This window comes from Manacus vitellinus, unplaced genomic scaffold (genome assembly GCF_001715985.3).
Source record: "Manacus vitellinus isolate BGI_N305 unplaced genomic scaffold, ASM171598v3 scaffold_67_pilon, whole genome shotgun sequence".
Lineage (NCBI taxonomy): Eukaryota > Metazoa > Chordata > Aves > Passeriformes > Pipridae > Manacus > Manacus vitellinus.
Genome location: NW_021940737.1, coordinates 2,514,753 through 2,531,398, shown reverse-complemented (window position 1 = coordinate 2,531,398; position 16,646 = coordinate 2,514,753). Strand labels below are relative to the sequence as shown.

Here is a 16,646-nt window from a genome sequence, read left to right as displayed (position 1 = left end):
CCTGTAATTGCCTGGTGTCTTCCCATCCACTGTTGCCACCACATTGCCCAAGGCACTCATTTTTGTCAGCTGAAAACTGATGTAAGTCAGGCTGTTGCTCCAGTGATCACAGCACAGAGACACAATCACAGCACAGAAGTTCTCCCTCTGTCTGCCTCTCAAAAGCTATTACTCCCCATAAATGTACAGAGACAGGCAATTACTTCTGCTGCTGTTAATTGTTTCTCCAGGTGAGAGGGACCATGTCCTTGGTGCCATCCTGTTCAGTGTTACAGTACTGGGAGCTGGCTCAGCAGGGTTTTGCTGGGAAGGGAGTGAAGCTGCCAGAACATCTCCACACTTGTGTGCCATGGCACTGAAGTTTGTGGGTTTAGGATGAAATAGCAGAAAATCACTTGAAGAAAAAAACCCAAGGCTGCCTTTTGCAGTAATTTCATTGTTTATGTACTGAGAACAGAAAAAGAGAAAAAAAAATAGAAAATATCTGTGTGTATGGGGGTGCATGTTTGTATTGTGTGGTATAAGGCAGTTAAATTAGCTGATAGTTTCTGTTATAACCATGTATTTACTCTTTTTTAAGGTCATTGCAGCACTCATTAACGTTACTGGAAGACGTTATTTGAATTTGATCGTTTAATTTTCATTTTTTTCTCACCACAGAGGAGCCTGTCTATGCACCTAATGTGTTCAAAAATCACATAATTGGTGGCTTCAGATTGCACCTATTTTGAGCAAATGGGTTTGGGATACACAAAAGGCAGCAGCAGCTGCTGCAGAACTGTCAGCTCCACTCAGGGCTGGAGAACATTGAGCCTCCTGCTCGTTCACAAGGAGCACTCCCAGCAGCAGAGACTCTGGTGACAGGTGGGACTTGAGAAACTAATGACAGACACATGAGGACTCTGCAATTATTGATGAATCCTCTTCAGAACTCTCGTGGTTAAAAAAATAAGGCATTAAGTGGTTTATTTTAGATAACCCAGAGTATTCCTTAGGATTGTAAATAATAGTGTTAATATCTCCAGTTTAGTTTCTTTCTAGATTTCTGTCTGATACCAGTTTGTGACCTCTGCTAGTTCATAACATTTTAAAAATCACTGGGGAGCTCCAGTGTATTTTCAGTTGTAGTTTTTCTTCTCTACGTGGTAAAATAGAAAATAATCTGAGATTTCAGAGTATTTGGTGTAAAAGAATAAAAATATTAGAACTAGAGAATGGATTAGAGAGAAATATCTTTCTCCTATGTCCTCACGCCCTTTTTTGTGGTGTTTTGGAGGTTTGGGGGTTTTTTAGGAGTATTGTTAAAAATACTTTATAATAGGGAACTCCCAGTCTGCACATTTCAGCTGAATTTCTCAGTTCCTCTTCTTACTGGTTTTCCTAGACAAGACTTCCACTAATTTTTCCTGCCCCCTGTCCCAATGGTTGTTATCCTTATACCTTATATACTTTTCCTCACATATTTTTTTCCTGTTTTCCCATGTTGCTGGTGGCTTTTTTTGCTTTTCCCACTTTCTCTAGATGCAGCTGCACAGGTCAATTAACTTGGAATTATGAAGAGAAGCAAACTAGGGGTGGAACAACAGCAATGAAGGGATTTCTGGGGGGGTGTCTGAAAATGCTAAAACTCGAGTGTGGCTCTCACTTCGCCTTTTAGTGTTATTTATATTTATATTTAGTATTATTAGACTATATTTAGTCTTTACCAAGGTTAAAATAAAACTAGTTATTGTTTCTTTGCAATCCTTCAGGAGCAAATCCCTGCCTAAGTCAGTCTGAATAATAATAGTGTGTTCTTCTCGTGGCATTTGTAGCCACTGCCACCTGAAAATCATTATAACTCGCTCAGTCTTTTGAATCTCTTCATGTTACCAGGATTGTCAACTTTCTAACGAGAAAATACCAACACTTAAAGGACAGTGATGCAATTTGACTTCTAACTAGGCATCTCTTTTTAAAAGCACAGAATAACTTTCATACAAGAAGCCATGTTCTCTTTTTTGTGAATAACCCTGGGGTTTTTTTGTTTAAAAAGACATTATTCCTCTGTTGGAGGTGATGATAATATGTGGATAATTTGTCCACTTCCTAAGCAACGATTGTTTCTCACTTCCATGGATCTGGTTAGTGGATTACAAAGCCAGAAGTGACAGCTATGGCTATGTAGAGCAATTTTTAGACTGCAATTTCCCTGAATTAATTCCTCATTGATTAATTTGAAAATATTAATACTTTTCTTTTTACAAACAATCTAAGATTTTCAAGTCCTGGGGAATCCATTGCCAATTGTGATTAATTAAGCAGAAAAGACACTGTTGTTAGAATAAATTTTGCTGTTTGCTTCCATTCTGAACTGGTCTCACTAGCTCTTCATCTTTGTCCCTTACAAGTTTGATTTAGACAGGTTCTGCTAAACATACAAGTTTTACTGCTGTTTGTGAGTAGGGTTGCTTGAGTACCTTCTACCTTTTATTCAAGCCTCCAATAATTATCAAAGGGTTTCACGTGCAAATGTTTAGCAATTCAAGGAGGTGCAGAACTAACAAGGTTATTTGGTTTCTTTCAAAAATAATTTCTCCATGGAAGCTGCCTTGCCTTCCTGTGGCTCAGGTATTAAAATTCTCATTCTGTGAGGGGAAAACTGAGTCTGTGTATGAAGCTTCAAATAATTGGCTTTCTTTGGGTGACAATATAGGCTTTGGTTACAAAGCCCAGATTTCTCAGAGTGCTGAAGCACAGCTGGTGTTCTTTGAAGAGGGAAGTTGATGTTTCACATTCTTGGAACCTTGGGAACATTTTGAGATTGATCATGTGTTTTTTCCATGGTAAACTGGATTATTCAGAGAAATGCTGCTAATGAGAAGGCAAGCCTGTCATCTCTCCAAGCGTGGCGTGACACAGGAACGAGGAGACACAACCTGATTACAAGTGGCTGGTTTTTATGCTCACACATACCCACAAACACCTTACAATACATGTCTTCCCTAGCATATCTTAGGAACACTCTTGTCTGATCAACAGGGACATTCCAAAGCTGCTCTTTGAGTATGAATAATAAATTGCCCAAGAGTAGCCCCACAGCTTTATTTAAGACCTGTTCTTCCACGAGCTTTGGTTTTGACACAAGTTAAAATGTAATCCTTCTAGTAGGTAAATACAAACTCCTGCTTTAGAAATGAACAAAAAGTGCTTTATAACACACACTAAATGGCAAAAGAATTCCTTGAGAACAGCTAAATACCTGCCCAGAGAGATGAGTGATTGTGCTGCAGGATGAACTTCTGAGTGGTCCTCAGGGTCAGAGCCACAAACTCCTTTTCCAGAGCCAGTCAGAAAACTCCATGGATTGATAATTACAGTAGGCTGAGCTGTGACAGAAATGAACTCTACTGCTGAGCTGAGCATGCAGGTAAAGATTGAAACTGGGATTAATTACAGTTAAGATTTGAGCACTTGGACAAGTGTTGAGAATTAAACTCACTGGCAGCAAACTTCCTACAATGTTGCCTCCCCTTTCTTTTGTTCACGCAGACAAACTTTGCAGAATCATCACTTGGTCTCTTTAATGTTATTTCCCTATTTTTGAACTATTTCTGACATCTGCCACTCTAAATAAGTATTCTTGGGGTGATGTTTGCCTCTGAGTTTACCTTGAGATGCTCATGGAAAATCCCATAAGAAAACAAATTCCATCATTAAACGTTTGCAGAACAGCTTAGGTGATAGAGGTAATACAGGTGTCACCATAAGGCATAATGAGAAGAGTGATCTGGGATGTTACACAGAGGTTACAGTATTCTCTCTTTCCATAGTAATGTACCTGGCCTCAATCCAAAAAATAAGAAAAATTCCAGAGCAACAGTAATGAAGTGTCTATTTTTTTCCAAAGAAAGTGATGATCTAAATGAATGAAGCTTGATAAATATGATAGGAAAAGTCACAAACCCACTGTCAAGCATGACACACCTGGCCATAAAAAGAACCTGTCAGACAGAACTGAGAAAAAACTTGGGAGAATCAGTATCAGAATTCAGGCAAAAGATAGAATAAATGGAGGGAAAAAAGGTTAAAATGGTAAGAAATTAATTATTTGCCTTTCTAAAGGAGCTTTTCTTTTCTGATTGTATTAATTTATCACTGAGCCGTTACACTTTCTGCCAGTGTGAGAGTGAGGAAAGCTCTCTTTTCTATAAGTAGGGGAATTTCAATAATTTCCTAAGAGTTTGGCTCAACTACTCGAAGAAATTGTACACACATAAATGTCACAATAATTGGTTTCAGACAATTCAGAAATTGCTGAAAGTTTTTCTTGCAAATTTAGAAAGTTAATTATGCTAATCTCCAAAAAGAAATGACTGAGGTAATCCCATTTCTGGTCTCTAAGCTGTAATTTTTTTCAAGCATCCAATGATTTTAGGAGTAATGTGCATTACTAGTTTTACCTTTTGCTTTGAAACTTCATTCTCTGAGCACAAGTCAGTTTTACTGGAGCTTCTGTTTCTGACAAGCTCATAAAAATAGGCAAAAGGGTTTACAAAGTGAATTTAGCTTTGAGCCCCAAGTAAAATGATTCACACCTAAAGTGATGGACAGCACACAGAGAAGTAGAAGGTTTGCTATCAAGAAGGCTTGGGCTGAGAAGTCACACATTGATGATCAGCCAAGCAGTGAAAAATGTCTAATTGCCAACTTTTTGTTTTGTTTTTCAGTTTGATGCTGACAGAGATGAAGAGGAAGTGTTCTCTGACATAAGTGCAGCAGTTGACAATAAACTATTTGCAAACAAAGAGGCTGCAGCAGGTGAGTCAATGTAAGATTTAAGGAGCCCCATTTGTTACACTGCATTTGACTTTGGTGGGATGCTGTTTTCACATTCCACAAGTGTGGATATATGTGCTGTAGCAGAGTCTGGACTGGCCTCAAACATTTGCACAACCAAGGGAAAAAAGTCTTTTGACACTTGGAAGCTTCATACAACCCACCTAAAAACTTCTCTACAAGTTAACCTTAAAATACTGTGGCAAGTCCAGTAAACTGTGTTATTAGAACAAAAACTTTATAAGTGGATCAAGTCCAGCTGTCAGCAATACCTCAGTGTTCACCAGAAAACCAGTCCTGTGAGATTAGTGATTGTACTTCCTCCCTAATAATAACACTAATTCTGAAACTGTGTGGGAATAAAAGTCAGGTGTTTGGAGCTTTTGTTTATTTGTGTATTTATTATTTGTGTTTACTGAGGCTTCAGTGTCTTCAAAGAAAAAGCCTTTGAGGGGCAAAGGACTGCAAAAGAATTGAAGCTAAAAATCAAAGCACTGAATATATGTAACATCTGTCAGAAATATTTTGCTTGAGGGGAACAGAAACATGTTCTTTGGTAACCTCACAACTTCTTTTTACAGATGACATCCCTGGCTGTTTTTTAAATAGACCATGAGGGTTACATAGGTAGATGATACAATAAATGTCTTCTGAAACAGCACAGAAGAAGAAATTTCTAGGGGAAATGTGTTCCTGTAAAATTTACTAGCTTTATTACAACAAATGTTATATATATATATAGTAGAGAAAATCATGTATCTGATCTCTCCTCTGTTTAAGGGAAAACTCATCTCCCATAAATTGGCAGGCAGAATAGACTCATTTATTTGTAACTGTGAACAATCATTTGGGCCCTGCCAAGGAAGGAGGAATTGATGAAGCACAAGGAAGTAGCAACACATCTGTTATCTCTTTTTGACAAAGGGGAGATTATTTTTTCCTGCTAGAAGGCATTTGCAAAGAGCAGTGCCTCGGACAGGAAGATCAGGTCATGTTTTGAGGAGCTGAAGGGCAGTTCCAAGCTCTCTGGCCTACAAAAGCCACCCATAAGGGTATTTTTGATCTGTTCTAAATGAGACACAGATGAAGGATTGAGGGAGGGGAGGGCAGGGAGAGGGCAGGGATTGAAAGGGGGCTTGGGGAGGGGAATTGAGAATTACAAAAGGTGCACCAGCTGAGAAACCACAGGTTTCTAATGGTCAGCCTCGAGCTAAGATGCACACAAGAATAAAGACAACTCCCTATCTCTGTTCAGTGGCACACTTACCTCTTTTGTTCCGAGCCTCATTCAGAGAGGCAAGAGGTTGATTCCAAACCTAAAATGGCATTCCCACCATACATGTTGGTAATTGCCTGTGGATTCCCTGATTAAATGAGCTCAGTGCCAAATAGCAAGAGGAGAGAAGTGTCATAAAGGTGCTGGCTCTGACAAACAGCTTGACAAGACCTAAACAATTTGCACAAACCAGTTGTGATTCTGGAGGAGTTCCAGGCAGTTCCTTGAAAGTCTGATCTACTTAATAAATCCCTCACCAAAATAATTGGAGAGCTCTGAGCTGTAGCAGATGCCATGCCACAAGCATCTAATTGGTGCCTAACCTGAGCACTGATAACAGTCAGGAGGTTTGAAGTAGGATTTCTGTCAGATCAGATATTTAATTTCTAGAGGTTGCAATTCCAGCATTGCCTTGATCTCACTTTTTGTCTTTTACCCTTATTAGTGATATTGCAATATATTGTGGTTCCTGGTAGCTACTGTAAACATAGTATTTCTAATATTTTTGTGCCTCCACACCAATCTAATTCACGTTATAGCTGTAAAATCCAGTTATAATCGACTTTGTAACAATATATGCTGAAAGAAAACAACTGAAATTTTTATAGATTAAAATACAGTTTTCTCATTGTTGCCTTCTACAGCATCTTAAGACTGTTGCCAAGAGCAACAACCTGTCATGAGACTCAACAATGTAAGGTTGCAATAAAATTTGTATTAGAAGCGTCTTACTGAAAATTCAAATGTAATCATTCTAATGCTAATCAGTCCTTCAATAAATTATTTCTATAATATTCCACTTGAAATTTATCTTCTAAACATTTGTCTTGCCCAAGTGCTTACATGCAACATGTATTAATTGAGTTATTAGACGGTGCTTCAGAGCATGTTCCATAACATAAAAGGACATTTTTATTTTATTGAGCTTAAACATGCTATTAAGAGAAGCAGCATGTGTCACAGGGTAGGCTTAGATTACTCTTCTGACAGTCAGTGTTGAACAGGGCAAATACTAGAGTTGTTAAAATATGAGCAGGGGCATATTTGAGCCAGTGAACCATATTGAGTAGAGTTGCTAGCAGGATTCCAAATAAGTAAGGGATTTAAGCAAGGTTTGGAAATACAGGAGCTGATTTGCCAAAACACAAATGTTCCAAGGAATAGACTTAATTAACTCGCATGATGGGGCATTGATGCCGTGTAATGGGAAGTTAAATCAACTGCAGATAAATTTAGACAGATCAGTCCAGTTTAGTTGCATTGTATAAATGAATTCAGTGAAATGTGAAAAAGCAACACTTGACATTTGCATCCATGAAAACTTAAGGATGGATACACTTCCAGAGAAAGTGCCATGCACCAGGCTCAGAACCCTGGAATGTTTTGTAGGACCACAGACATTTATGGCCACGATCCCATGGGCTTTGGGATGGATTTCTGTGGCAGGAATTACACCCCTGCCCGTAGCAAGCAGACTCTCTGAGCTTTCCATGACCAAACCTGTGCAATTCAGCTCGGGAGCAACAAGCAATATGTGAAATGCAGTCTAAAATGTGATGTGCAGCCTCCTGGTGAAGGAATGGGCTGAGCAGAGCTGTGCTCCCCTCTGGGGCAGGGCTGTCTCTGTCCTGGCTGTCAGACCATCCTCATGCACCTTTAATTCACCTCAGCCCTCAGGGCTCAGTTGTTACATCCTCTTGGGTTCCTGGCAAGACAGAGCTTTATGAACAATGCCTTCGGTGTCAAGATACAAAACGTGGCAAAAAAAAGGGAGTGCGTTGTAGCTGATCTGCTTTTTCTTATTTCATCAGCCTGCACCTCCCTGGAGAGCTGATTATTCAGTTAACAGGGATTTAATAAAAACTTGCAAGTGATTTATTTTTTAATTGGGCAGTAGTGTACCTAATAAAATCCTCTTTTCTTTCCCTAAGGGGAACACAGGGCACATGAAAATGTCCAGGTCTGCCTTGCCTTAACTTTATTCATGCAATTAAGGAAGCATGTTTTAAGCCCTAAGAGTACCTTTGCAGATCAGGTGATTGCAAGTTGTTTCTCCATGGCAGTAGAACTTTTATGCATTTTCTTATTTTTTTTTTTAACTTGAGTTTCCCCTTTTGCAATTGATGAAGTTACTCAGATCACCTCAATGGGTTCATACAAGCATAGGAAGGTCCCAAGTTAACCAAGAGCTGAGATTATTTGGTGGAAGGGGACAGCAAACTGAGCTGGAGCATAGCAAACTCCTCCTGCTGCACCAGGGATATCAGAAGTTCTCTTACATGTCCCCTAATTCCTTTACCTGGTCCTGGGAGCAGCCATTTGCTTCAATTCATTTCTGGTAGGTTTGTCTTTAGGCAGTTTGAAAAGGGTAGAGAAGTCTGTACACTTTTCAGTGATGGATGGTTATGGGGTTGGTAGTTTTCATTAAACCAAGAAAGAAACCACAGATTTTTCAATTTGCCTTGAATAAACCCCAGAAAGAAGCTGTGTTTTCCCAAGGACACCAGCGTCCTAGTTCAAGAAAAAAGGCCTTAAGATGCTTGACCATATTAAAATTGTATAACCATTATGGCTTTTATCACTTAAGATACATTATGCATGAGTACTCATTTTCAGCCTGACCTTTGTATTTAAGTTTGCAGCACCATATTTCATATTAATGTTTCTAGCAAAGGATGCGGACTGCTCTTGGTAGTTAAGTGACAGTTAATCAAGTGCCTTTAATAAAGTGCACACAAGTGCCTTTAGAAGTGATTGATGTGCCAGAGTAGGCCAGTGCCAGTGACAGCTGAGGCTTAGATAAATTATATTATCAACAATGACGTGGTGTTAAGAGTGAGATGTCAGCTGTGTAAAATAAATCAAATAGTTAAGATTCTCTCTATTTGGTTGCAAATATCTTTTAGAGAGAGGTGTTTTCAAAAGACCATAAACTGTATATGCCAGAGAACATGCTGCATATGTACAGGAGGTAGCAGGAGTGGTAGCAGGAGTATCATTCCTTTCTGTAGTTTTTTTTTATAGCAATCTGATAAAGTATACATGAGCACTGGGGGTGGGGGCGAGGGAACCAAACCAAACCCAGCAGCAGATGGTAGATGCAGGTCTTTCCCTGGTGTCTGTTATGTAGTCCAAAGAGTTAAATTGAAGATTAATTTGGCAGCAGTTGTGATACAGATTGCAAACTAAAACACCCTGGAATCATTCTCTCTACCAAGTTACAGTTTGGTCATCATGACATGCAGTGCCTCTGCTCTGCTCTCTCTCTTAGTGATATTTAGTTTGCCACCTACATAGATTATTACTGTGTAAACTTTAAAAGCAAACAAAGCCAGATAATACATAAATGTATCTGGCACGAACTGAACTGCAAAATCTGTTATTGATGGTGCTTGTTGGAGCGAGAGACCCACACAAACAGTTCTAATGGTGAGAAAACACCGGGGCAGCAATAGATTTAACACTGTGTGTCCTCAGCAGGAACATCATACCAGGTGGGGACACCTGGAATCCAGGAGGCAGGGAATTGTTTTCTTTACCTCATTAGTGATCTTGTTTGGCTGGGGACATGTGGGCACAAAACAAAACACATCTTACATTTCCCCTGGTGTTACCACATGAGGTTAGTGATTGGACTCATCTGTGGCTGCTGGCTGGTTACAATTTTTAGATTTCTGTGTATCTTTACAGGATTTTTTTGTTATTTAAATAACGCTGTGAAAAATACTCCTACAGTGTGCCTGTTGATGTTTTAATGTTTGTTGAACATGTGCAGTATTTGGTTTGGGGCTGCATGTTTGGGAGGACCCAGGAGGCCATTCCTTTCTTATTGCCCAGGATTGAACTAATCTGAATGGGGTGCCAGTGCCAGAATATGATGTCCATGCTATACCCTTCATGTATTCATATAGAAAGATGGTTGGTGGTTTATCCTCCCATTCTGGTTTAGCAATGAGTACCCCCTTAGATGACTTCTTGAAGTATCAAGCTCAGTTTCTGTTGTCCTGCACCTTCAGCAGCTCAGCTGAAGCCAAACTGTAAAGCTCAGCCAGGTCAAGGCTTCTCAGCAACTGAATTTTGTCATCCCACTTGCACGAGAATGCATTCTTGCTGGTCCTGCCACGGGGAGATGACAAGGAGAAGGGGCAGAGCCACACAGTCACCTCAGAAAGGGTTAGAATAGGATGGAAATGGGGACTTGACAGCTGGAAGCATGATGGTCCCCTGTCAGCATCACTCAAGGATCCTTACCTGCTAATCAGCAATTAGTCAGTATTTCCTTTCCTAAACGTGGTTGATATTCTCCCCTGAGTGTGGCAATTTTACAATTGCAAGTCATGGCACGCAGAACACCCTGCCCAATAAATATGCAGTGTAGCTAAACCAATTCACCAGTCGGCATAACCCTTCCTTATTAAGATTTGGAGTAGCTTTTCTGGATGCTTTGAAGGCTTTGTTAATGAAACACCGTTTACCAGAGCACTCTGGCACATCCGAAGGGTCCCTTGGATCACAGTTTTTGCACGGATACAGATTATTGGAAATATTACAGTGTTCCATCACATAAAGTGAAAATTTCCAAACCATTTCTGAAGTCTTAATTTTCTTTCCTATTTTAGGGTCAAATGAACTTGATTGCAGTCTGATTATGGAGTCTGGAGATCCTGTTTATACAGAATTTGACTTTGAGGACCAGGTAATTTTCTGTATATATGGCCTCTCTCTAGGCAGTTTTCTAGTTCATGTAAGTGCTGTGCTATACAATGTGACTGAACAAGGTGGTGGAACTTTAAGGATGCATAAGGCAAAGGGCTTCTTAAGTGCAACATAAGTAAATTCACAATACACAGAAGTTGCTTTTTGGTTAGGAGAAAAGAGTGAATATTATTGTAGTATTAAGAGCCTATAACTTCCATTACTATGCATTGCTGAGTTTCCCCCACACATTTTAAAATGTTGGCACATGTGGCAAATGGAGTTCCTAGAATGCACTATAGGTCTGCTGTATATTTAAGAAGAGGAAGTAAAACACTTTTCAAAGGAGCAGCATGAAAATACAAATTGTGAAATATAACTACGACCAAATCAAACATTCTCCCCTTGGAAAAAGATTTATCAGAATTAAAAACAACAAATGCTCACAGCGTGTTGAAACCAGCCTTTCTACTGATCTCGTTGAATGCACATCTAAAAACTAAATTTTGATGAGTGTTTTCCTTGTAGAAAGAAGGCTGGAGAGGGGAAAAAAAGTTTGTGTACATCTTTCCCCTGTAACCTTCACCTCCACACTGGTAAGGTCACAAACTGAACCATGGCGGGTTCCTGTGGCTTGGATGCTGCACTGAGGATCAGAGTTACTGTTCTTGTTACTCTGCTGTGGAGAAGCATGAAAAGAATGACTTAGAATTAGAAGGGAGTATTTTTAAATTTTTAAAGCCATCTGCCTGTCACACCACCATACTTCAGGGTGGTGGTTTTGTATGTTTTGCTTTCTGTCTTCCACTTCTGCGCGACTCTGCTCGTGCTTCCTTCACAAACACCTCTCTAGATTTGGCAAAGAATTTTAATCTGTGTTGCTGTTACCGTTCAACCGAATGCAGCTGCAGATGTTTTCATGTCTTCCCTCATTATTTGCAGAAGATATCTTTCCTTGTGGTATTTTAAAGCTGGTGACAAAATCAGGGCCAACAAAACTGAATTTTCATTCAGTATCCTGGGGTTGTTCTTGGTTTTCTTTCACAGTCTTCGGTGCGACACTTTATCCTCACCTGCAACATGTTGTATGTTCTAGCCCTATTTGTTTCTTTTAATTTATAGATCCCTTTACTATTCTCTCTTTGGCTTAGTTATTTCAGTCTGGCTTTTTTCAAGGAGGCAGCTTGTCTCTGCCTCCAAATCCCATTTTAAATCCCTTTCTTTCATAAACCCTTCTCTGCCCAGGAAATTCTTAAATTTCTCATCATCTTTGTCTTGACTGTACTGCTTCTTTATTGAAGGGTTTAGGCCTATAAAGCAAAATGCATGTTTAAATTATGTTTGGCTATGTTGATGCTAAAAATAGATTCTTTTGGCAAAGTATGAACACTAAAGAAATTATACTCCTGATTCGTAATGTTTGAAATGCCGTTCACATAATAAGCCCAAGTTTTATAGATACAAAATAAAATTAACAGAAGTATATGAAAATTATACTGAGACCATAACTTCAGATGATATAGTTCACTGATGATACATTGCACAGCCCATAAAAGCACTGCCTGCAGTTTTGAATGCACGTGAGACTAAACAAGGAGACTGTGACAGGACCTTGTTGTCCCTGTCAATGGCAAATATCCCTTGTGCCAGATGTGGCAGGCAGCTTTTCTCATTATCTGGCTAAATTTGCCATTCTGGCAGGAGTGCAGTACTGATAGCAAACAGAGAAGGAGAAATGAAGCTAAAGCAGGGCTAAAATCCCTTCAGTCCAGGACAGCTACATAAATATGAGGTGGCTGAGAATGACTCGCTTCAACCACAGGGTTGGTATTTTCATGCTTACTAGTGACGTTTTAAAACATGTAAATATTTCTATTGCTAAAGAAATATTTTTATACCCGGTTTATATGAGATGCCTTGTACAAATATAAAGAAAATATATGCAGGAGAAAGCGATTGCAACCAAAAGCCCTTGCCATCTAAATTTTGAAATTATGCAAGCAAGTGTTGTATACAGAAGCAAAGAAGAGCGTGGAGATTACCATAAAGTCATAATTCCATCTATCTGCCCTGTCTGAAAAACAAAATGAGAAATTACTCTCTGGAAGGGAAGATCAATAACTAAATTGAGGAGTGAGGAACTGCTCACATTGCAAACTTGAGCTCATTTTGACTGTGGCAGTGATTTAATACTCCAGTGATTTACCACATGCTGTTTACGAATTGTGTGAGGCATCAACAACCTTTACTCAGAGAATCTCAAGTGGAAAAAGAATGCATGTCTGGATACAAATGTGTCATGCAGGGATGTTATTGCATAGGAGATCTGTCATGAGAATGTGGGGGATAGGAAGGCTGGTTTCTAAGCAACCTTACCCAGCTGAGCTGCTAAAAATGACTGGATTTTAGGAGAATATCTTGGTAGTCACTGAACCAGAGGAGTTGGGGGTTACACAGCGTGTCCTGAGGCCAGAGCCACAGCTGGCAGGGGGTGTCACTTGGCACAGATGGAATGGACACACTCGGATACCATTGCATTTCCTCAGTCCTGGAATGAGCCAGGAAAATCTCCAGGGTAATCTAAGCCAACAGAGTGTCAGAGTTCTTCAGATGCACACCACTTCTTCCAGAACAATGTCTGACTGGAGGCAGGGCCAAGGAGAAGGAGTGCTGTGGTTCCAACCACGGATGCAGTCATTAGCTCACGTAGGAGTGCTCCAAAATACAGCAAAGGCCTTCGAGGAACACTTGGTACCTGTTGCTGAAACACTGCAAAGCAACACTAATGTAGACAAAGATCTGGCTTTCCTGAAAGGGGAGATGGAATTTAAAACAGCTCAGAAAAAGCTTGAGCTTTGTATTGTACATTTTATAAATGAATGTTCAATTAAATTAATGTAACTGAATTAAAAGCAAGCTGTTGGTTTACTACTGGCTGTGCATGAATGCTTCAAGAACTAGAACACCCATAATCACTAAGTCCCTACAACACTGAAAGGCAGGAGAGAAATACCCACTTAAAAAAGAAAAAAAAAGAAAAACATTTTTTTCTCCAAATCATTAATAATTATTTTTCTGGGTTTTTTTTTCTGAGATCCTGGATTACAGAAGGAATAATCTAGTTTTTCAAAATGACCTAGAAATACATTTTGCTAACAAAATAGAAATAAATAAAGCAGAGAGTACCTCTCATTGAGAATGCCTTGTGGAAGAACCAGCCAAAGTTTTATGTGTTAGCAATCTCCATAGCCTTTTCTGGAATAACGATTACACTACTCAGTACTCGATTGGAAAACAGAAAAGCAAAGTAAAGTCATAGGTTTCAGATATTTTCACCCACGTTAAGACTTCAGGAACGTATTTTGGGCAACTCATTTTTGGGGGCAACAGCTTTATAGAGTGTTCTCAGTTTGCAGAACTTGCTGTCATGCTCGGTGTCTGGTTTAATAAGAATTGGCCTTTGCTGCTGGAATGCTCTCAAGTGTGATAAAGGTTTTTACAGCTCGCTGTGTTCCTTTGTACTTGCCATTCAATTCCTCAACTTTGCCAGAGAGGCTGTCAATATAATGCCACTTGTTTCCAGAGAACAGACAAGTTTTATTTTTAACAATTGGATTTTTAATTAGAAACCTACCATTTGGCTTATTGCAAGTGCATTCAGGCCAAAAGGGAGTATTGAAAAATTGGCATCAGGGAATCCTATCAAAGAGTTCCAGAAGAAAAGAGCATCCAGTTATTTTCTCATGAAAAGAAGCCTTTCAAGACAACCTGAGCTAATCTGAGGAATATTTAGACTAATTAGAGGAAAAGTTAAAACACACAGTCAGGTGACTGTAGAGTGAATACACTCCTGAACAAGTGTTTACGGAATTGATAACTCTAAAATTTGGGAAATGTGCATGTCAGGCAAACTTCAAGTAAAAAAGCCTCAGAAGTATATTTAGCCCCTCTAAGTATTTTGGACAGCATTATTGGACAGTTTGGGTTGGAATGGACCCTAAAGATCATTTTGTTCCAACGCCCTTGCCACGAGCAGGGACACCTTTCACTACATCGGGTTGCTCAGACCCAGATCCAACCTGACCTTGAACACTTCCAGAGATGGGGCAGCCACAGCTTCTCTGGGCAACCTGTGCCAGGGCCTCACCACCCTCACATCTGCAAAACATGGAAACGCATTTCTGTGTCTTCAAGGAAGTTACCAGTTCATAATTGAGGCATTTCCATGTGCTTGCAGTGTCAGAGTGCATTTACTGATGAAATCAGGGAAATGCAATAGCACGTGCAAAGAAGAGATTGTCTTTTTTTTTGCCCTCCCAAAGGTGTCAAAGATCTAGGAAAAGTAGATGTAAAAAAGACTGAAAGCTAATAAAAGGTTTTCTGTTCAGCAGTGACAAGCAATCTATTGAATTTAGAAGTGCATAGCCCAATCTTTTCTGCTAGTGCAGAATGTTTTATAATTAGAAAACGCGACAGCTCACTTGAAAAACTCACAAGCAGAACCAAAATCAAGCGAAGGAAAAAAGCCCTGAAAGAGACTTACTCCCATTGTAACAAGACGAAACAAGCTCTTGATGAAAAGTTTTTGCCATGTAGTGACAATCCCTTTTCCAGCTTGCTGTGGTTTCCCATCCAAAGCACATGGGAATCCAGGCTTTAGGGGAGCAGGAGGAACTCCATCGCTACCAAGACTCCAACAATATTTCTGGCCTGACTAATCAGCATAGCTTGAAACTTAAATATTCAAGAGATGTAACAAAAAAGGTCCTGAGAGCCTTTTCAATGCAGAAGCAGAACATAAATATTCATAAAACTGATGGGCAACAGCACATTGTAAGCCTCATTTAACTAAAGCTCTGTGGACTAAAACACGTTTACTGTGTTTCCTATCAGTTGGCACTTTGTTTTGATTGTGTTTTCTCTACTTGGAAGGTTCAATCCAAGTAATTTATTTAACCCTTCAGACCCAGTGCTCTGGGGTTGGTATTACAATACAACAAGGAGCAAAGTGCACACCTCCATTAGCAGGGACTCCACTGCTGGGGCTTCTAAAGATGCCTTTCAGAATTAGATAAACATTAATTCAGTTATTCGAGGAGTCAGATCTGGAATGTCATGGATTAATCATGCACTTTCTCTTTACTTGAGAACATAAGGAGCCTGTGGTGGAACAGCAGTTTTATTCACATCTGCTGTGCAGCATTAATCATTACAGGTTTTGGTGAAATGACCAAGAGTATCCAGAAGCCATTTAGGTTTTTAGTGCTGAACATTTCTGCAGTGTCCATTTCTCTTTTGTTGATAGACAGTGGTATCAATTTGAATTACAGATTCTGGTTATACTGAGAAACTGATTAAAAGAGGAGTATGGGATGGAAAAGAAAATGAGAGGACACTCAGAAAATGGTTGTGAAACTCTGTTCCTTCAACATTTGTTTTTATTAAAGCCCACTGAAAGGTGGAGTTCAATCTAGTTTAAGGATATCTGCAAAAAAGGGATAATGAATAAGCATCTGAAGACATGAAAGAGCTGGAGAGGCAGGCCTGACTACAGAGAAAAGATGTTTAATAGAAATGTACTGAAGTCAGTGAACAATCTGTTCAGTTCAAGTTGCCATGGAAACTATCCTATTAAATGCTTTAAAAAAAAAAATCAGTTCTAGAAACAAAGTACTACGGTTTGCCTGTTACAAAATGCTTCCTGGATAAGCTCAAAGCTTCTGTATCATTTTGTAAGCTGGCATTATTTGTCTCGTTCAGAATCACCATTGTACCCTGTGATAAAGGCACGTGGAAGAAAGCCTACTGCTCTATTTTCCACATGCAAGAAAAATTGCCCCTTGACTCAATCTGCATT

At 39.5% G+C, this 16,646-nt stretch overlaps 1 protein-coding gene across 1 annotated transcript in view; it reads left to right on the top strand.

Moving 5' to 3' along the window:
- The window catches only part of AK5 (adenylate kinase 5), a 75,153-nt gene that overhangs the window by 30,136 nt on the left and 28,371 nt on the right, over nucleotides 1–16,646 (top strand). Inside the window, exons 6-7 of the mRNA XM_018083767.3 lie at nucleotides 4,710–4,800; nucleotides 10,714–10,790. Coding sequence (XP_017939256.1) covers nucleotides 4,710–4,800; nucleotides 10,714–10,790 — 168 coding nt within the window. The remainder of the gene's footprint in view (nucleotides 1–4,709; nucleotides 4,801–10,713; nucleotides 10,791–16,646) is intronic.